Here is a 23,319-nt window from a genome sequence, read left to right on the forward strand (position 1 = left end):
CCATTTTAAAATAGGCGGAGTATAAAATAGGCTGCGAAAAAAACAATCTAAGTCTACAAACTAACTTGTAATTACAGAGGTAAAAGTAGAATATGAGTAGAAGTAAGTCAGTCAGTCAGTCAGTTTCAGAGCATGTTTATTTTAACGATCAATCAATAAATTGTGCACGACCTTGGATCAATGGAACCAATGTTGTATACTTTAAGTTCTCATATATTGGTTTCACTGTTTAATATGAATGTTTTATTATCATAACAATGTTTAGTGTTTTCGCCAATCATCTGGGGCCCCACTTGCAATATTCTCACGGCCCACAGGTTGAGAACCGCTGCTCCAGACGGAGTCATGCTATTACGCCTGTAAGTCAGTCCGACACATCCTCCCGGTCTCCTGCAGTAAGGAAGCAGCCTGCAGGTTATCACTACAGCCGCTATGGAGCCTTTTGTCAGCTCTTCAGTTTAACCTCCGTTATGCCATTCAAATCTAATTTAGGCCATTCATCTTGCAGCGTGCCTGGGCTTTATCGTCTCCCCCGGATGATGGATAGACAGTTTAGGTGGTGAGGGAATATGAATGGAGAGAGGGAGAGAGAGAGGGGAAGAGAGAGAGAGGGAAAGAGAGAGCAGGGTGGAGAATTCCCAATTTTCAATCTGAAGACGCGCGTTGCGTGGGTAGGTGGGAGGCTGCAGGCATATACGGAGCAAACTCGGTGAACTCCACAATGACGTTTCTTTTGTCCTTAAATCGTGCGCTCACCTGCCTTTTCAAGTCACTGCATGACTGGTACTACGCAGAAGGGAGGGGTCGGAAGAATCTGAAAATGCACGATGCAGAAAGAGAGAGAGAGAGAGAGCGGTGGGCGAGCTGACAAGTGTTAGGAGAGGTGGGTAAAGGTGTAAATAGTTTATCTCAATGCCACTCTCCTTTATCTCGATTTGAGTGCTAGTCAGGATGAGTCACAGACGAAATGTGTACAGCGTACACATGTCACACGTCTCGGTTACCAGAGACGCTGTCAAACTAGCAAAAGAAAAGTAAGCGTGTGCTGCCATCCTCCTCCCGAGTCAAGAAAACAGAAAACGTAATTAAGGATAGTCTAGGAGTTTGAGAATGAGTGGTACTGGTTGTGTCACATGCTAACGTTGTCGTGTTTGCTGACGCTAGAGTGTTTTCCCTGCTGGTGTGTTGTAATCTTTGAAAGCCGACAAGACACGCCGAAGACAAGGAGCTGCTGGAGGGCCGCACAGATTCATTTATTTATGTTGAACAAACAGCAAGTTACACACACAGCCATATGTGCTCACATAACCACACGAACATGCAAACACCCACATAGGCAAGAACTGTGTACAACTGTCCACCCACTACCCCTTTCACATCTGCATCTCCTCACACTCCTGGAAACACAAATTACACCGTGACACCTTCGAGTAAAATTGTTTCGTTTGATCAGGAACACGACAGGAAAGCGGAGAACGGCAATTCTTCAAACAACACCTTTCTTTTACGTTCCATCATACCAAATGAAAGGAATTTAAAGTGAAGGGTCGTGCATATTGCAAAGGTGTTGTCCCTAAGCTACAGTACTGTAGCTCCTGCTCGCTAACCAACTGGCATATTTTGCCGGTGACACTCTGATATCAAAACATGTTAATTAACTCCGGGAATAACTGACTTGCAGAGATTCCATCTGCATACTTTCACTTTTATAACTTGTGAAATATGCAGGGAGCTTCACCAAGACCCATATGGCAAAACCACCCCCTTCCTTTTTTTTATGCAAATGGCCGATGGAATAATATCACTGGCAGCCACAGTTCTTCGCTGCTTTAATAAAGGTGGAGGAGGAATGAAATAATGAGTCCTGAATAGTTATTAGACCTGTGGATGACCAGGAGCAGGTAAAAGAAATTTAAAACCAGAGATAAGATGCAAGCTCCGTGCGTCATGAAATTCAATAAAAACACACACACAAAAACTATCGTTGTGTGCTTTTGTAAGTCTGTGTCGGCCTGAGCTGTAGTTTATTCGAGAGTTGACTGTCTTCTCTCTTGTCTTTTGTTTGCAAATGCATCCGAGCATCTTTGTGCGTGCGTGCGTGCGTGCGTGCGTGCGTGCGTGCGTGCGTGCGTGCGTGCGTGCGTGCGTGCGTGCGTGCGTGCGTGCGTGCGTGCGTGCGTGCGTGCGTGCGTGCGTGCGTGCGTGCGTGCGTGCGTGCGTGCGTGGGTGCGTGCGTGCGTGCGTGCAAACATACACATGTCTGCATGTTTTCTGCCCATTGTTGCAGCTTCCCTATCCGCTGCCCATCCATTGACATGAAACCTACAATCCTTCCTTCCGTCATTAACGCCTACTCTGTTACACAAACAGTGTCGCTTGCAGTACTGATCTTCAAACTAACAACGTGACATGACTAGTGTTGCACTTTCAAGGCCAGGGGAAGCATAGAGCTCTCTCATGTGCGTGTGCGTGTGTGTGTGTGTGTGTGTGTGTGTGTGTGTGTGTGTGTGTGTGTGTGTGTGTGTGTGTGTGTGTGTGTGTGAGTGTGTGTGTGTGTGTGTGTGTGTGTGTGTGTGTGTGTACGTGGAGTCTGCGTTGAGTGAAAACTGAACATGCTGCTGAAGTGACAACAGGGCACCCAAGGAATTATAGAGATATAACAAGTGATTGAAAGAGAGACACAGATATATTACAAGTGGTTGAAAGAGAGACACAGAGATATAACAAGTGATTGAAAGAGAGAGACAGACAGAGAGATACAGCAAGTGAGTGAAAGAGAGAGACAGCGAGACATAGCAAGTGAGTGAAAGAGAGACAGAGAGATATAACAAGTGATTGAAAGAGAGGGAGTAAAAGAGAGAGAGAGAGGGAAAGAGTGAGAGAGGGAGTGAGAGAGAGAGAGAGGGAGAGAGAGAGAGAGAGAGAGAGCGAGAGGGAGCGACAGTGAGAGAACAGAAATGGCATGAGAGTTGTGTGCGATGAGAGGGAAAAAGGCAGAGCGAGGTGTGCGGGCGGGGGACAGGGGGACGGGGAATGGGCACGACGACGAGGCGGGAACCGAGCAGTGGTGTGGGACTGGGAGCCAGGTGACAGCGGAGGTGACAGGTTGACAGGGACTGGCCTCCCAGCAGGGACCTCTGGGTGACAGCCTGCCTAGTTAAAATAGTTACTGTATGGTCCAACATGCTGCTGTCATGTGGAAGGGACCTGTAACCTTTACTGAACACCCTTAAAACCAAATGGTTATTCTATTTGGGGGGGGGGGGGTTCTCCGCCGTTCCCATCAGAAGTCACAACTTTAAAATGCTGTTTTATACTGCATGCCCCTATGGATCCTAAGCAGTTTCGTTATGGCACATGGGGATTTTATAAATAGAAACAAGTGATTTGTCAGCGTGTTTTGTATGATTGACTACTTAATCAATTGAAACCCAGCATCCCTATTCTGGGGGGGGGGTATTCAAAAATAGAAGATCTACAAGCTCACAACGCATTACGTTGTGGGGGAAGAGATTTCATGAAGAAGGAATAAAGTACAGAGCTGATCCCCCAGTCAACTAATGATTAGTTTACTAAGTATAGAGAGGGTTTGTTTTAGTGGTTATGTCCTATAGATTACTTGCCTCAGATTCCAGTGACTGCTCAATTCAATCCTCCTTGATTTTAGCTCCACTTTTGAGACTGTTGACCATTTAATAGACCGTTTGGAGAAATGGGTTGGTATTAGGGAACCGGCACTGGACTGGTTCGCTCCTACCTCACGGACAGATGTTTTCCTGTGGTAATTTGCTTAGGGTTATTGGTGTTCCACAAGGATCAATTCTAGGTTTTCTATGCTATTCTATCTATTGGTAATACAATTCATAATCACAACATTTTCACTGTTATGCAGATGCACACTGAATATCCCACAAAAATCTGGTGTTGCAGGCAATGTGTCCCATTTTCTGTCATGTCTATCTACTGAATGTCTAAGAATTTCATCCAGTTACATGAGGCAAATTCTGACATCATTATATTCAGACCACAAAATTCCACCCACTCCTTCCAGTTAGAACTCGGTACCTTATCCAGCAATGTTAAACATGCGGCCCATAACCTGGGCATGATCTTTGATTCTCACCTCTCCTTCAATGCTCAAGTAACAAGAATCGCTCAATCATGTTACTGACCCTGAAAAGGTCACTAATGCTTTTATATCATCTCGTTCTGACTATTGTAAGAAGCTATATCCCGTCTGGTACAGAATTCAGCTGCTAGACTGCAAACTAATTCTAAGAAACACCATATCACACGCTGCTGCTCTCCACTGGTTACCTGCGAGTTTCAGAATTTATTTTAAGATTTTACTGATTACTTTCAAAGCCCTGCAAAGACAGACTCCCAGTTAGATTTTAATGATGCTAGTTCCCTATGTGCCTGTGTGCAGCCGTAGAACATCAGATAGGGCCCTGCTGGTGTTCCTAGAACTCATCTTATTATTCGGGGTGATCAGGGTTTCGCGGCCCGATCACTTAGGCTTTGGAACGCCCTACCTGAGGATCTAAGGCCAGCAAAATCAGTGTCATCTTTTAAATCACTTGTGAAAAACATGCTTTTATGTCAAGTCCTCTTAGTGTATTTGCAACTTTTGTTAGGTTTTTTTTTTTTTTATCTTCTGATTTTACTTTGCTGTTTTATCACTTTATGGTTTTATGTTTTGTTTTTTGTTTTTCACTTTTTTCTTCACTCCACCAATCAAGACACATTGTACGGTTTAAAGGTGAAGTATTCTATTCAACTATCTTTTGACATTTTCCATCGGTACTGACAGTTCTGAACCTGAAAAAAAGAAAAGAAAAAAAACTCCAATTGAATGGCCAACATACCACCTAATTAGCTTTAATGAATAGGTACATAATAGGTGTAATTTGGTTCCTAGACTGTAAAGCACGGCCCATTAAGAAGGTGTTCCATGCAGCCGCAAAGCCACTTCCCCTATGATTAAATGTCACATATATTTGTCTTTTTAAGCTCCTCTCCTGCTCAGATTTTATACAGGAAAAGCAGCTAGAACAAGTTAGTGCCATTACATATCTAGACAGTGTAATAATTAAGCATGACACAACTGTATGCTTTACGCCTTATCTCGGTGGTTCTCAAACTTTTTCATGTCAAGAACCCCAATTTGTATTTGACCACAGACCCCCATCTGAAAATATTCAAAAAGTATTCAAAAAAGTATTCAAAAAAGTATTCAAAAAAGTATTCAAAAAAGTATTCAAAAAAGTATTCAAAAAAGTATTCAAAAAAGTATTCAAAAAAGTATTCAAAATCTTTTCACATTTTTTCAATAGCAGATCTACTGTAGAACGGCCATTTTCAAATAGCCTGTGTATGGGTTAAAGTGGTTAAACAGATTTTGATGCTATTTTATCAATTTTTTTGAGAACCACTGCCTTATTTAACGCTGACAAAAACATAAAAAACTTGCTCTATTACATTTCATACACACTGGACGCCAATCAACTATTTTATATAAAATACAAGGTAGACTTTAACAACAAAAAAGCCAGAGGCAGACTGACAAGAAGAAAATATCGGTCAAAGTGGTCTATTTGTGCCACTATTTGATAAAGCGTACCTGACAACTGAGGTGACAATATGAAATGGAGCTTTAATGGTCTATTCCAACATGTCCTGCCACCATATATCACAGGACAATATGCCATTACTGAATCATGGCCAGCGGGCTGGCGCACGTGCGTGTCTGCGCATGTGCGAGGGTGTAAATGTATAAGTGCGTCGGGGTATATTTTACAGAAGACAGAATTTGATCAGAATTTATTTTTCCATTACATAAAAATGAAACCATCGCTCAAACCTGGGCACACGCAAACCTAAATATTACAACGAAAGAAAAGCAATTTGGCCCCTGCGGCTGTTCTAGTTAAGTGCCAGTTTCAAAGCACGGGCCCGAGCAGCAAACTGCGCTGAACTCCAACCAAGGGTCAGGGACAATAAGCAACCAAGTGCAGATATGATCAGCAGTGCCTTTTAACAGTGAGGAGAAACATCAGCGTGAAATCCCCCCATCTGACGATCAGGTTGACAAATGGCGTTGATAACTCCCTCTACGCTTGTTGATGGTGACAGGAGTCATTCTTTTTTTTTTCTCCCACCGAGAGGATCAGACAGGGATTTACCAAGCAGCAGGGAAGACTGCACACAATAAATATGTTCTAAGTACTTTACGAGAAAAATAGATTCTAGAAAGGTTGAACACAATTGTTTTCTTGACACTGGTCGGTATCTTTTGGACGGTTATTTCATAAGGATGCAGGGTTCTTTCATTTCTCTTAAAGTCTAGGGGTGCAAGAGTTAATTGAACTATTTTTATCAAACTAACTGATTTAATCGATTATAACCAATAATCGATAATCGATAATCTTATAAAATAATATTATTAATTTTTAGGCATGTCATTAAAGGTGGAACGTTTTTAGAAACGTGTGCGGTACGTGCCAGCCAGTATGTGCCTGCGTCTCTTTTTAGGTGCCATGTGTGTGAGTGCTGCCGTGCCGTTCTGGTTGTGCTGTAAATCAGCTGCAGGTGTTCATGCTACATGGAGACATACAGACATACGCACACACTTGTAGAAGCGGCTGGCACCGCTTAAAAACGTTATTTTGACAGGAGTGGGTCTTTAATTAGCCATGTAACCAAACACCCCGTGGCCTCCCCTGCTTTCGCAACCAAATCACAACCTTGGTAAATAAATTCTGCACCGGAGACAGTGGTATTTGGGACAGCCATTACTACTAAGCACTCATATAAATTCATAATCATGACTCCCATTTCCAGGGTGCCGACAGAGAGCAACAGGCAAGGGCTCATTAGGGACTACAAGGGGATGTGATTGTGATGCTATGGATGGACGTACGGATCAGGGGTGGAGGAGGAGACCATGTCTGGACGTTAAGGACCTTTGTGCTGACTTCTCCCTCTCACCTGACTTGCCATTAATGGCAGAGGCCGGGGCCAATGGCCTGATTAACATGGATGAGGAGAAAAGACCATACATACCAAAGTCACACATACCAACCATACGCTCCTCCTTCAACTTCAACACGCACACGCACACGCACACGCACACGCACACGCACACGCACACGCAGACGCACACGCACACGCACACGCACACGCACACACGTATTGCTGTAAATGTCATAATCACCCCTCACAACTTAACTCTTCACTTCGTGAATTGCAGTGGTAGAGACAGTAAGTATCTCGGTACTTTACTTGAGTATTTGTATTTTTGGATACTTACTGTATGACTTTCACTTCAGCCAAGTTCAAATTTGACACTTTCACTTGTAGTCGAGTATTATGTGAACAGGAGTATCTGTACTTTGAATCAAGTAGTGGAGTTGAATACTCTGACCAGCACTGGTGAATTGAATTTTGTTTCAGAAGAACAGAAATCTTCCTCAGGGTTTGAGATCTCTAATGCGGAAGTACCGGAAAGCCATTAAATCCTTAAAAAATAATAAAACGCTGGGACCAGATGGCTACATTTCAGAATTCTACAAAAAGATAAAATAATAATAATCTCATCTGACTTATCTCTTCTTTGGCCATGCTTAACGAGACTTTTATTTTATTTTCATTAAACGGACCATGTACTTGGAATTTAGAAAATCAAATACACACACTATTCAGAAATTGAAGCAGATCTGGACCCCTTTCTAGAATATTACCAGAGCTCCCAGATAGAGGCAGGGACTTCCCTACCCCCCGGCCTCCCCTTTATTTTTATTAATTTTATTTAATCAGTCTTCGTGCTCTATTTCTTCTCTCTCTCACACACACACACACACGCACGCACGCACGCGCACACGCACGCGCACACGCACACGCACACGCACACACACACACACACACACACACACACACAGTGTGTGACCAGTGGTGTGCTCCTTAATGACAGTGTGAATGGCACACACAGCAGTTCATGTTGCACTAATAAACCCCTGGGGTCAAAGGTCACGGGGTAATGGGACATAGCGTGTGTCCTGAGGAGAGACTGATTGGTGTCTCAGTGTCTCAGAGACCGCGCGGCGCATTGATTTAATGCTGAATATTGTAAAGCAGCGGCTCTCAGCCTATTCTGGATCAGGGCTGGATCACGATTGTGTTCCACCTCGGATAAATGGAACTAATGTAGTATACTTTAAAGTTCTTACTTATTGGTAACACTTTTTCATCATTAAAATCTTAAAAAAGTGTTTTGCCAATTTATTTGGTGGCCCACTTGCAATACCCTCGCGGCTCACCGGCGGGGTCCCGGCCCACAGGTTGAGAACCCCTATTCTAAACAGCCTTATCTGATGCTCCTCACGTACTTAGAATGTAAGACAAAACAAACCTGCCATTAGGCCATGAACCATTCCGTAGACAAATGCTCGACACAAATAAAGAATAATCAGTCAAATGGCTACAGCAGGCGAAGATGAATGTTTGCAGACACAATATAACCCATTAAGACCTGGAACTGTGTCATTTTTAGATTTGAGCTAAAAAGCATTATTTTACACTTTGGCTATTCAAAAATAGCAGATCTACGAGCTCATAGCGCGGCACCGAGTGCCACGCTACGAGCTTGTAGATCTGCTATTTTTGAAAAATCGTGAAAATGTGTGCAAATCTTTGAATATATATATTTTTAAAGCGAACATTTTTAACTCAAATCTTTGCTTCTGGGGGGTCCCTGGAACAAAATATTTTGATGGGGGTCCGCGGCCAAATACATATAATTTTGGGGGTCCTTGACATGAAAAAGATTGAGAACCACTGATATAGAAACATACGTTTTTCAGAAAACTGTTGGGATTTAGGAGACATGTAGAATCGGCTTCAGGTCTCAATGGGATAAATGACTAGGGGTGACAGGTTAACAAAATGCCCCACCTCTGCTGTTTCTTTTACACATCGACCTCTGGTGATACCGCCCGATATACTACCAGAACATTGAAACCTATTAAAAAAATAAAATACAGCTTGAATTGGCATTTGCATTGCATTACAATGCGTGAGCCAAAATATCTATGCGGAGGAAATTGAATGCCATTACTTATAGACTTTCCAGCCGCCAAGCACACAGTACCACAGCTGTCATCTCTCGTTAGGAACTTATTCAGGTGGCGGAGAATTTCCCCCCAGTCCCTGCGCGCATACCTCAAGAGGTTTCAGCATTTTTTATCTCAGTGGGTAATCCACAGAGCCCCGACCCCATCACAACCGTCCTCCACGACACTGGAAAGAAATCCAATAAAAATGTATTTTTCTGGCTGAAAAACGGGTGCGGATGGTGGTGAAATAACACTTTGACAAATTCTCAAAAAAATAAGCGCGTAATAAGGTGAGGGCGGAGAGAGAAAAGTGACTTGGTATGGGTGAGTGATTTTGTGAGTAAGAAGTGTGCCCTGGCTCAAAGAAAGCCGTTATTCATAAATTGGGATGCAAATTTGCCTCCCTTGAGTGTTCTATGATAGAATTACCCTGAGAAAAGAAGAGAGTGAATCATCACCCCCACCCAAATCCCACCCCCTCGCCTGTGCCTACTCCGTCGCCATGTGATTTATTAGCAAAAATCCAATTCAATAAGAGAGTGCTTAACATTGACAAGGCTGTGAGACTGTCATAAGATGACATTACAGCCACCAACGCTGGCGGTGGCAATACAAGGAACCGCGTTAAAACAAACACGCCGCCGACCTTCCCGGACACGCTTCTGACAGGCGCCAAAGAGGGACTCGCTGAGAACTCACTTGGCCTTTTCAGTGTGCACGCGTTGCTGCAGATTAACATAAACAACAAGGTACATTAATTGACACTCCAACCGGGAGAGGCCCTCGACATTAAAAAGTACTATGAGGAGAGCGATACTGTAGATAGAAGATATAGTGAGAGCGTGATGGATGGATCAAGAGATCGAGTTTAAGTGGGTGCACTTGTCTTTAAAATGAATGTAAATTTACATATTCAAGAACTACATCTGGGGCAGGGAGAGTTTTGTGCTTCTCCATGCATCATCAGCGAATCCATATCAAAATGTTAAGTGAGAAAACCAACCTGGCGCAGAACTGTGAGTGACACAGGAGCTGGAACAGATGAACCTGTCATAATGGGGAAAGGCACAGCATGCTGCCAAGGACCAAATGCATTGGAGAGAGCTCATGGAAGCCTTCTGTCCCATAGGGCAGGGATCCCCAAACTGAGCCATTCGCTGTGGGGTCCACAACGTCACGCCTCACGAAAATGATATTCACTTGATTTGACTTCAGTAGCCTACTTTACAACATCACAAGTCGTTCACATCTTCTATTCAGAATCAGCGACAACTCAACCCCCTCATTCAATGCCATTATTAACATGCAAGATTGCAACAAATTCGCTATGGAATTTTGTTGTAATATACTACCTCTCAATAGGCATGTTGGTGATAAACGCGACTGTGGGCAGTCCCAAAAAAATGGAACGGTTGTCTGCATGAATTACATTATGCATTCAACAATCATGATTTAAGAGAGAGAGGGAGAGAGAGAGGGAGAGAGAGAGTGTAACGTGGCACCATGTCATAAATAATATCTCAATGAGGTGCACTGATTGCTCATACAATTACAATATGTCAGGTAGGCTAATATGACCAAATAATTCACTTTCTTCATTCACCTGAAAGGTGCATAATACTATAGTTACTATACTGGCCTTGTGCTATGTACTTTAGTTTCGGGATGTTCAGCGATAAAAATGAAATGCATTCCATTCCATGCATGCATTGCTTATACAGTAGCTAATGACAGTATCAGTATGCTAAATGCTGGTCAGTTTGACATCAGTGCATTGTTTTTGAATGGCTCATGCCATGCATATGATAATTATCATTAATGTCCCCATTATGAAAGTATAAAGATAGTGAAAGTGTACATTGTGGGTTAATCATGAATAGCCTACATAATATAATCAGTTACCTCAACTTCATGATGTAAAGTATAAAGACAGTAACATGTTATAGGACATTGCGAAGGTATTGAAAATATGGGCAAAAAATCGGATATTTGGAGAGGAGATGAGTACTAGTAGTTGGCCATTGCTGAATGAGAAGAGAAGCAGAAGGTCCCAGGTTCAATTTGTGGACCCAGAAATGTGTCAACATGTCCTTGAGCGAGACGCTTAACCCCTAACTGCTCCCCCCCCCCCCCGTGCTCCTCTGTGCGCAGCACTCAGCTGGGTGAAGCTGAAAACTGAATTTGAAATAGGTCTAATTATTAGCAGTCAGGCCTATGTTCTCACAGTTTAGGGTTAGGGTTAAGGTTAAGGATGAAGGAAAATAGGTACGCTCGTGTAGTTGCACTGCCTGCAGCCGTTAAACCAATAAATGATGAATAAACAAATGTTATTAATTTGACTGTCCATTATACCCCTACTGAAAATAAATTAACACGCTCTCCCTCTCCCCGGTGGGAGCTCCCCATGGGTCCCTATCCCTCGTCTGTCAATCAATTAACCCATTGAGGCCTGAGGCGATTCTTAAAAATGTTTTCTAAATCCTAACAGTTTTTTGAAAAAAAAAAAAAAAAAAACATTTTTCATGATTTTTCAAAAATAGCAGATAGCTATATATGAAATATATTGAATTATATTGAGTATATTATTACTATATAATATATTATATTATATAATAGAATATTGAGCTCATAGCGCGGCACTCGGTGCCGCGCTATGAGCTTGTATATCTGCTATTTTTTAATAGCCAAAGAAATCTAAAGTGACACAGATGCGTTCCAGGTCTTAACAGGATAATGTAACGCTACAGCATTCGAAGATAAACTTAGCAGAGCTACTGGCGGGTTGTTTCATGTCAAGGGAATGTATCTAGCAATTAATTAGGTTTGTAATTATGATTTTAACAGCCAACTGTTATGGGGTCAACTGTCAAACGACTATGGAAAATTGTGTTTCTATGAACAGCCAGCTTCGGGAACGATCGATCGTGATTGGTGTCGGGCTGAAACCAAAACCCAAACACCATACCATGCAAGATTCAGACTAAAAAAATTTGTCTTTAGGGAAGTTATCAAAAGGCTCATTTAGGTGGAATGGTTATTTTTGAAAACATATACCAGCGCAAGATTATATGAAAAATAACGTTTGTTTAATTGAAAAAGTTACACAGTATGACTCTAAATTACTGAAACCAATTACTGAAATCATTGACTTCATAAACTGTGGGGATTTTTTAATAGACATTAATTTTCCATTTAGAGACACCTGCCCTTGACTGCATGTGGAATAATTTCAATTAATTACACTTGTAAATGACACAAGACTTGGCTAACTTCCCAGCCTCATCATATCCCTTCACTTTTGGACATAAGTTATTAAAGGACGTTGAGGAGATAAGTCAAGTATTACCAGATCAGATTAAATGTATACGTTTGTATTGTAGCCCAGAGGTTCTCAAATAGTTTAATGTTAAGGATCCCCAAATGTATTTGGCCGCGGACCCCCATTTGCAAAGATTTAGTGCCAAGGACTCCCATGAGAGAATATTTGTCAACATTTGTCAACATCCTGTATTAAAATTGCCTTGTCGGTGGACATTGGGTTGACGGACGTCACAAATGTAACATGTGTTCATACATGGAGATTTCGCACGTCACAAACAAGGGGGGCGTCACAAACACACAAACGTAACATCATCTCTCAAGAAAAAAAATAAAAAAAAATAGGGTTCCCAGATTGAACGTAACGCGCCCATATATGGAGGGGTGGGCATCACAAACACACATCACAAACCCTGATATGCCCATCATTCCCGACTTGCTTGGTCCCCGAGTAGGCCGGTGCCCAAAGTGTTTTTGACAATTATTTTGGGGTGAACTACTCCTTTAAGTGATTAATTCATAATGCGTTTTGTTTTGTTTTTGTTTGGGTCCCGAGGAGACACCCACATTTCTCTTTTGGGTCTCGAGCTGAAAAAGTTTGGGAACCACTGTTGTAGACTGTAGAAAATAGGCAGTGTGCCACCTGCTATTGATTTAAACTTCTGACTAATTGCTAAGATACATCCCTTGTAAGTCGACTGTGTATTTTTAGAACAAACAGCAGGGGGCCTGAGTCACCGACACATGGGACCCAGCAGGAACTCTCTTCAGCATCTGTGCATCTGTCAAAAGGCGCAGGCTGAACGTCTGAATTTGTTTGGAGTTTCGCAAACAAGCACTGGGCCAGGGTTATTACAGGTAACTGACACTAACGAAATAACTCAAACTAGAATTGAAAAAACTAAAGAAAAAAACGTGTTTGCTAGTTTCTCAAACGTTTTCATGTCAAGGACCCCCAAAATGATATAGTTAGCCGCGGACCCCCATCTTAAAATATTTTGTGCCAGGAACCCCCAAAATAGAAGATTAGTCAAGATTTGTCAAGATTGTTTGAAAATAGCCACAAAAAAAAATAAGTTGAAAAAGTGTTTCAACTGTTGCTCATTTTGCATAGGACCCCCTGGGACCCCTTCAAGGACCCCTGGGGGTCCCCAGACCCTACTTTGAGAACCAGAGTCATAAAATATCGTCACTGTTAATTGTGATAACTCATAATGCCTCTCAATAACATCTTGAACACTAAGAGCTCTGCTGGCTCATGCGAATTGGACTGAAGTAGATGCCCAGAATAACTAATCTTCTACTTCTGACAAACACAAAAACACACCCGCATTCTCTCTGCAAAGTATTCATGTCCCTCAAGTTAATACAGATGGTGCACTTCAAGTGAAATGAGGCGCTTAAAGCCAGATTTGTACTTAGTTGCGTGCAGGTGCCGCCCACTGAAAATAGCCAGTCTACAAGTTCACAAAGCGTTGCACCACATGGGAGTGCTAACGTTTTGCTGATGCTAACTTGCCTACAGATAGCCGTGCCAAGCGGGGCCGGACGTGCGATGCAAAACTCTGTGCTCTGTGTGAAGTTGATCAGATGAGTGGTTTTCCAGAACCGGTCCGATCTGGAGGGGCATGCGTTCCGACTAGTATGCATCAATTACACTTTAAGTCATCAGGGCATAGTATAGGCACACAAGAGACATTCTAAGATTTTGAAACATTTTCTACATTTGCAGTTGTAAACTTGAAGATTGGGTAATTCCACATGGGAATTATATAAATAAGGTTTAAATGGTTAAACATGCCAACTGGTTGCATCCTTGCTGCTGTCTTTCAGTGTTCTGCCCTGACTGTCACGGTGCGACTCAAGAGAAGTAGGACCCAAATGCTGAACAGACAGGCCTGTCTGTTTTATTATATAAGGATTTATTATACTGAGAATACAAGGAGACAGATCCTGACACTGACCCACGGCCAGCAGTGTTGTGTTGCCACCAACAAAGTACCCATGCGGGTGTCCAACCCAAAAGTGGGTTCATCAAATGAATAGGGATCATCTCCAATACATTTTCAATGCACCCAAAAAATAAACAGTAAACAGAAACAATTCTCGTTTCTCCCTGGCAATAATTGTCTCTCTCCTGATTGAACTACTTCTAGCAGCTGCTGTAGCTATCCCAACTGAATGTCACAGCAGTTTGTGCCAGGCTTAACACCCGGGAAGCTGCATGTACTGTACATGTAATGTTGATGTTGTTTCTTCTGTAGGTACAGAGCGGATTATATCATAAGCCCCCAGGCAGCTGTGCTTTCTTGAAATCTATAAAGGAACCACACACAATCCTCACACCTTTGCATCCCTGTTTTGTCTTGGGAATCATGTGTATTTATGTTTCATAAATCTTGTTGTGAATCTTGTATGTCTTCATATACCTGTGCATGGACTGAATCACAGTAATCACTGTCACTTGGCATTTCATAGGGTCCATTTTAAAATGTCAATTACATTATGAATTATGTATATTAAAGGACAGCTGGAAGACAAGTAACATTTATAACAGAACAGAATTATTGATTCACTCGTCATGAAAACAAAGCTATTGAATTGATTTGACCAAGTGGACAAGGACAGAGAAAGTATATTCCATTGAACTGTATGCAAAGGGTTTTCAAACTGTTTGCAAATGTTTTTATAAGAATGATAATGTATGTTTTTATTTTTTATTTTATTCTACTAGATGCAGGCTTGCAAGTTGTATTTTATGGAGAAGACAGATGAACAAAGTTGTCCCATAAGCGCTTGACCGGGGCGGTTTGAGGCCCTCTTGTGTGCGTGTGGGTTAGAGTCCCACATGCTGTAATGGGTTTCTGTGGCCTGTCGAAACTGGACAAAGGTTCAACAGATGGATACACCAGCTCAGTGGCATTGTGGTTGGAGTGTCCGCCCTGAGATTGGGAGGTCGGTGTGCAATCCCAAAGACTATAAAAATGGTACCCAATGTGCCTCCCTGCTTGGCACTCAGTATCAAGGGTTGGACTGGGGGGTAAGTCCCTGTGACATACTAGCGTCATGTCCAGAGGGAGTACTTGCACATCATGGCTGGTGGATGTACTTGTACACAGTGTTGCCAGGACTGATTATTATAATTTCCCCCCCGAGATTGTATTTGAAAATAGCAGATCTACAAGCTCACAACGCGTCGCATCGCGACGCGTTGTGAGCTTGTAGATCTGCTATTTTCAAATAGCTGATTTATATGTTTAAAGTATCTGGCAGCTTGTACTACTTGTACTTCAAGCCACCCCACGCTACAGAAATAGAAGATAGGCTCCTGACCTACAGTATGGGCCACATGGCTCAGGAACTATGTGTTCCCCAAGGCTGTGCTTTACACTACCATACTGCTGAATGCTTGAGAAAAAAGTGAAACAAAATGGGTGCATAGTCTGCCACAAAAATATACATCTGAACAGATTAGCAAAACTTTGACAAAAGTTTCCTCATGGGCCCAGGAAGAACTGATTAACTGGTCCACATGCATCATGAAGTTATATTATAGCCAAGTCTTTGCTATGCCTCTTATTTATTTATTTTTGATCTGTTTTATCCCTTTTATTCTTTATTTCCTTTCAAATGCCTTATTGTGCTTTTAAGATAGATAGATAGACCTTTATTGATCCCGCAAGGGAAATTCACTTGTAATAGCTGCACTGCAGTATGAAACACAGGACAGATACCAGGTCAAAATTGTTCACAAGGCAGCAGAACCATTTTTGCGTGACAATGCAGGAAATGGGGGGGGGGATGTTTTGCAGGGGAAATTATGCAAACCGTTAAGGATAGTGTACGTTCAGGATAGGCCCGAATTGTTGCATTTTTAACCATTGCTTTTACATGCGATTGCGACACACCTTCATAACTCATTCCCTGCCTAGAACGTAAAAAACGTAATTATTTCCAATTACCAATTCTGCCAAGAACGTAAAAAACGTAATTTTGATAAAACATTTATTTTATAAAGATCTCATCGTCGTTCATCTATTGAAGTGACACATTTCATTGTAGCACACCCGGATACGGAAATGACGTCAATCGAAGATTTCCGTTTCCGCCTGCCGCCGCTCTAAACCTTCCGCTAAATCGCCATTATCTCGGCTTTGTCTTTCTCCGCCGCGGAACGCTGTTTAGAAATGCTGTTTAGAAACCGCTACTACTGCAAAATGGAATGTCGCCGATTGAAAATTTCTTCTCTGGGCCACTCACACAACTACCCTGTGTGTCTACAAACAGTTGAACACGCGATCATAAGGGATTTAGCGAGGTCTGTGGCGAGGTGAAAAAGTAAGTGAGTTTTCCGTTCACATAGCAAAAACATGGTGTTTTTACGTTGGGCTGCTGCACAGAGACACCGCCCCGATCGGAATGTTTGTTGTCTGAGCGACGTGCACGGATCGACTGTGTGTTTAGAAACGATTGGACTTGATTGGACGATCATAATGAAAAAAATAAATTTGTGAATTTTTTAAAGTTATAAAAAACACTAAATCGCTGGCAGTGGGCAAACACAGCCAGAAATAAGTCTGGCAGGGAATGAGTTAATTCTAAACAGCTGCGGAATCGTGGTCTGCATTTAATACTGTCACTATATGGTTGTGTTATCTTGATGAAAGTCCTTATGTGACCGAAACGTCAAAATAAATCAATGTAGGGTAATTAGTGTTTCCGGAATTCACTATTTAATTTGAATAATTGATTTGATTCCCTACTACAAGAGAAACAGTGTGCATGTTGCCTTTAACTAGGGCTGGGCAATTAACGGAAAATATATCAAAACCAATATTTAGAACCAATAACCAACGTAATCTCGCTCATGCAGGTTAAATGTATTTTTCTTATATCAACGAATCAACACAAAAACATTTAAATAGATATTTTACAATCAATTAAATTGATTAGTCTGTTTAACCAATTAACCCTATATTATACGTCATTGTACAACGGTGGCGTGCAAAAATAGCGATCTTCAAGCTCAAAATACTTCATGACCGTGTAGATCTGCTATTTTGATTTTTTTTTTATAATTGTTCAGTCGTATCACTTCAACAAATCCTCCACCACTCTCATATCAAGCCATTAGAAATTCCTCAATGTTTCTGAATGGAATGTCACTCATCCGTCAGTGGCTAACCCAACCACAGCCTTCCAGATCAATAAGACAAAGCGAGCATTCTTGCGTTATTCATCTCCTCAGTCTCAGGCTTGTATTGCATGCCAGTGATTCTGAGATAAAGTATGAGGCCATATCTCATTAAGAGGAATGTCTCAAGGGGTGAGCGGGTAATCCCTGGTTCTTGTGTCCTGGACACAGAACCAAGTAATTAAGTCAAGAGCAAATGGGAAAATAAGTAGCTCTGTGAGCTTATTAAAATGCCCAGGTTGCCAGCGGGAGACATGCAGAATGAGTAATATATCAGTGTACCTGTGAAAAGAACCTGAATGAACACTGTTCTAGGTTTCATTTACTCCGGGGTAAACCTTAATTCTCTTTGTATTAAAGCCAACGACATGAGCTCTAAAGTAGAACAAAGATAATAATGGATGGATTGTGTAATCTTGACACCGGAGACCTGTGTAAATAGTGAAATCTACTTTTAGGCTAAACCATAGTGGATATCAGACTTGGCTTCCATGTGGATATTGGACCACTGGCCAGCCTGTGACGTCAGTCGTCTATGACAGTGGTTCCCAAACTGGGGTCGGGACCCCCAGGGGGGGGTCCGCAAATTATTTTGTGGGGTCCCCAGATGATTAGCTTAATGTGCATCATTGTTTTCTCACTCAACATTAAACAAACCAACATAGAGTATAAGTGTATATAGGGTATCTGCACATTTCTAAACGTGACAATTTAAGGACTTTAAGACCTTTTTAATACAAAATTTGCCAAATTGTCAAATATGACTTATTAAATAGCCGATCTACAAGCTTGTTGTTCAGGGTGGGGGTCCCCAGTTCAAATATGATTATTTTGGGGGGAAAGTTTGGGAACCCTTATGACATATTAATCACGTATGACTGCACATTTTGGGAAGGTTTCAACCCCAATATAAAATTCAAGTTGAATATTTTTAAAATGTGTAGCGGTACCGCAGTGTGCACAATAAATCTGTTTCTGATTGGTGGAGCGGTTTGCGAGAACCGAACACACAGACACCCAGACAGACAGTCAGACCCTCTTCTATCCAGACGGCTCTGCCCCCCATAGAGCCACGCTGTGTAAAAAAAGAAAAAAAAAAGAAAACAGAACAGATGCAACAACGTGCATGAACTCCATTCCCCTCGTGCGTATAAAGATTCATGAAATGCACACAGGTGTCCCATGTCGGAACTGAACCTGCAAGTTGATGCTTGCCGGCACTTGCACTTACAACTGACTGAGCCTTTTTTCAGTTATGATGCACTACCGGGATTATTTCGCTATCGGTGAAGGCAAGAAGACAATGTCCTCTGTCCAGACGAGTGGCAGCATTTCCGGGCGCACTCCGTACAAAGGCCATTGATTAGAGGATCTCAGCTCTGAGCCTGCGGTCTATCAGCGCTCTGAGACCGGTAATCAATTCTCTAATGCCGTTTGAGGTCAGTGCAACTGTGATTCTCTCCTTACTGGGCAGATGCGCATACACACACGTGCGCGCACACACATTCATACATACACAAGTTTGTATTACTATACTTGTGAGGACATCAACATTTTAGTACTGTGATTTTAAGAATGCCATTTTTACAATTGTTTGCCATCTTAACCCTAAAAGCCGAACATATAGCAGATCTACAAACTCACAGACCCTGTAGATACTGTCGGCTATTTTCAGTGCATGATACCAGCATACAACTACAGTAAGTAACAATTAATCATTAATGAAAATAATAACCAACCATTTCTCTTGTGAGGACCAATGTCTATTTCTCAAATTCTTCTAAACTTGTGGGGACATTTGGCCCTCACATGTATAGTAATACAGTACACACACACACACACACACACACACACACACACACACACACACACACACACACACCCCCACACACACACACACACACACACACACACACACACACACACACACACACACACACACACACAGCCCCCTATCTACAAGCACGCATGCACTAAATATAACCCAGATGGCTGTCGTAAAGGCAGAAGACAAACTCCCAAATATTAACTTAGCAAGTGGCACAGTGATATGGCATTGTCATCTAATGGCATTATCAAAATGAGCACGGCTGTCCTGAGGGGGGGTCTGCTTCCTGATTACCTCACAGCGGTGGACCCTGTGGCCGGTCAAATCTGATCAGCATAGCACCAGACACAGCCACGGCCGGTCAGGAACTCTGCCCCTAGGCCCCCGTATCTCTACTGACTGACTGACTGACTGACTGACTGACTGACTGACTGCCCGCTGGTCCTTCGTGGTAGGGTTTCCCAAACAGTGGGTCGGGACCAAAATTTGGGTCACGGACAAAAATGGTATGGGTAAATATATACTAGTACATATATCTGTGAGATGTTCACAGGTACACTGTATTTACCTTGACATAATAGTAGCTCGAAGGAGATAAATAAAAGTTTTTTTCTTCTTTAATTATTATTATTTCAAAAGATTTTAAAAAATAAATCTGCTTCATGGGACAATGATGTCTTTCTGTGAAGAAATTGATTGGGCTCTGGCCAAGGTTATTATAGTTTTGAATGTCGGGAATAACGAAATCCCCCAATTACTTATTTTCTATCAATTATACATTTCTATCAATTGTTGTTTTGTTATTAGTTTAGAGCCAACAATTTGATGATCGGGTCATCAGTCAATAGGAGACTTAGTAGGAGACTCTTTGAGTCTACTCTGCTGGTCATCTATTTATAGGCTTAGGAATGCGACAAAAACAAAAAAATCGCCATAAATTCAAGGCTCCATGGGGTGTGTAATTGATAGAAAATATGATTTTTTTGGGGTGAACCACTCCATTAATTGAGGAAATCTGTCACTGTTGCTTTTCTATTTAATTTCCCCTTTCATCATTGTCTTCCTTCAACTGGCATACTGAATACTAGATTACCTTGTAAATTACAAGGTAATTACAAGGCAAAGGCCTTTCGGCCTGGCGGAGACAAGTTTACACATTATGTAACATCATTGCGAAGCACACTAATAACACTGTGAAATAAAATACAAACAGTGAAAATAACTGATTTACAAGCTCACAAAGCATGAGCGTTGTAGATCGGCTAGTAGATCGACTATTTTCGCTGTTCATCGTACGAGTATAGAGTTGTATGTACAAGGCCTCACATGCCACCCCCCCCCCACCCCCCACCCCCAGTGATTTCTTTGTCACCCCCCTTTTGTCACCCCCACCCAGACCCCAGGTGGAAAGCCTTTTCTTCATAAAGGGCGGATAGTGTGAACGTACCCAAAGGACGTGGATGGCACTTACTTGGGTGTCTGCACGTCCTCGATCCGGTTCCCCAGCTGGAACTCGTGGGACTTGCTGCGGTGCAGCGCCGTGAAGCCCGGCAGCAGGTGGATCAGCTTGCGGCTGGGAGGAGGCGGAGTGCCCGGCGCCTTCACCTTGTTCCGGCGCCGCATGGGGGGCGTGCCCGGCGGGGTCATGGTGTTCACCACCAGGGGAGTCCGGGGAGGCGTGTGGCCAAAGTGCCTCTGCCGGGGGGACGGGGGCAGGGAGCGGTGGCCCGGGTCCGGGGACGGGAAGAAACCCGTGGCCGCGGCGTCGACCGTCAGCCGGTCGGAGTACAGGGAGGGGCTGTGGCACACGTGCTGGTTGCACTTGGACTGGACCTGGGGGCTTTGGGAGAGCTGGAAGCGGACCCACTGGCTGGGCTCCGGCTGGCACACCGGGGTGTTTTCCTTGCCCGACTCGGAGGTCGGCCACTGGATGGACCAGTCCTGCTTGGCCTGGCTCCCTGTCGACCAGGGGGAAAGAGGAGAGAGGAAACTGTGGACTGTATGAAGGCCACGTACCACACGTACCACCGATTGTACATACAGCATGAATGAGCACTACAGTCTGCTGTCCAACAATCTGGGAGTGAGTTTGCAATAGACCCCTTAACAGACGACGTCACACTGATAAGAACCGGTATGCGCGCAACCAGTATGTGCGCAATGAAACCCATTCTGTCAGGTCTCGCTAGGACACGCCTCACTAACCAACACACGAGAGGGGGTTGGGGTGTGCTGAAACCAGCGCACCCCAAAACAACAGGTTGGGAATTGATTGCGTCAAACAATCACCTGTGCATCCAGTCTCAATGTTAGTAAACAAATAATTGGTCTATTGATTCCACCGCCAGATTTGCAATGCTTTTTCTTTCCATTTTTTTTTTCAATGTACAGTATGCACAAAATAAGAGAGTTTCACATTTTATGCCATGACAAGTTGTTCAATATCTGTGAACTTGGAAGCTGTAGTGCTTGTTTATTTCAGTTTTTTACTTGATTTGTGGACACATTTTGTGAATACCATAAGCTTTTGTTTGTTACAAAGCAAATTTTCTCAAGTTATCAAAAACTCAGTAGGCACTAGCATCACACATGCGATGTTATTCAGGTATGATATGTTACGGCTAGATGGGATGTGTAGCTTTCACAGATGGACAGATGGAGAGGAGCGTGAAGAGAAAGCTGCATGAATCACAGCCGCTATAACACCACTTTACACCAGAACAAAAACAACAGAAAGCAATGACTTGGATGTAGGTAGTCAAAAATGATTTTTGAAGATGACAATACTTTACCTCCATTACTGTGCAATTTATCCTCCTCAAGTTGGTCTTAAGAAAGAAACAAAAGAAAGAATGTGCTCATTGATCTGGAAGGAACAACTTTCTACTTATTTCTTCCTTTTTAGAATGTGTCCATTGTCAAAGTGATTGTACAGGCATTCTATACTGTTCGCACAATTGATCCTTGCAACAGCTCTACAGACTCTCTATCTCAGTGCAAGTGAATACACATGAAATCAGCAGTCTAATGGCAGCCATTTCCGCCGAACTACCATTATGTCAAGGCAAATACAGTGTACCTGTGAACATCTCACAGATATACAGTACAGTATGTCACACTATAGCTGTGTTCCATTTTTGTCTTCACCACCAGGCAGATATGCCATATATGATGAACGCAACATCCAATCAACATCCAATTTGGAATCACATGATGTTGGGGTGCATTTAGAGCACACCTCCAAAAGCAAATGCAAAAAAAAAATCGCAACATATGTTGTAGAAATGCTATTCCCCCCCCCCCCCCCCCCCCACAGCTTTCTGCAACCCACGACTGAAACACGGCCCTGGGTATAGGCGACCCAGCCTGGCGAAGACCCGCACTCTGCGGTGCACCCTTTTTATAGCTTTTCTAGGTGCTTTGGGATTTGAGCCTTTACTGCAGCATTACGGCTGCATTGAGTGAAAGTGCAGAGAACACCTTGTCATCAGGCCTCTTGTCAAGATGACATTCGTATAGCAGATTGCAGTCCCTATGCGTGAGTGCATTCCTCCGTGGGCATTCATCACACATTGTTACAGTAGGTCTGGATCTAAATAGGAATAGCACCAGGCTAAAGAATAAACTATCGCTGGGTAGAAGTTTCTATCACAAAGATCCTACCACTGCATGCGGTACGTTTCAAAATCTTACATCATCAAACAACACATTTCATAAGTTAACTATTCTGATATATGGTGTGAATTAACTCATTTAGTGCCACTGGACGTAAAATACGTCCAATGTAATAAGCCCTGTGCCACAGGACGTAAAATGCGTCCCAAAAAAAACAAAAAAACATTATTTATTTTTTTTATGTTCAGAAC

At 42.6% G+C, this 23,319-nt stretch overlaps 1 protein-coding gene across 1 annotated transcript in view; it reads right to left on the minus strand.

Annotated features, from left to right (window-relative positions):
* Window positions 1–23,319, minus strand: part of ksr2 (kinase suppressor of ras 2) — a gene marked incomplete at both ends in the record, with an annotated part of 118,305 nt that overhangs the window by 58,497 nt on the left and 36,489 nt on the right. Inside the window, 2 exons of the mRNA XM_080433881.1 lie at window positions 20,925–21,403; window positions 22,244–22,281. Of these exons, the coding sequence (XP_080290007.1) occupies window positions 20,925–21,403; window positions 22,244–22,281 (517 nt within the window). The remainder of the gene's footprint in view (window positions 1–20,924; window positions 21,404–22,243; window positions 22,282–23,319) is intronic.

Source organism: Gymnoscopelus braueri, assembly GCF_963280865.1.
Source record: "Gymnoscopelus braueri genome assembly, chromosome: 7".
NCBI lineage: Eukaryota > Metazoa > Chordata > Actinopteri > Myctophiformes > Myctophidae > Gymnoscopelus > Gymnoscopelus braueri.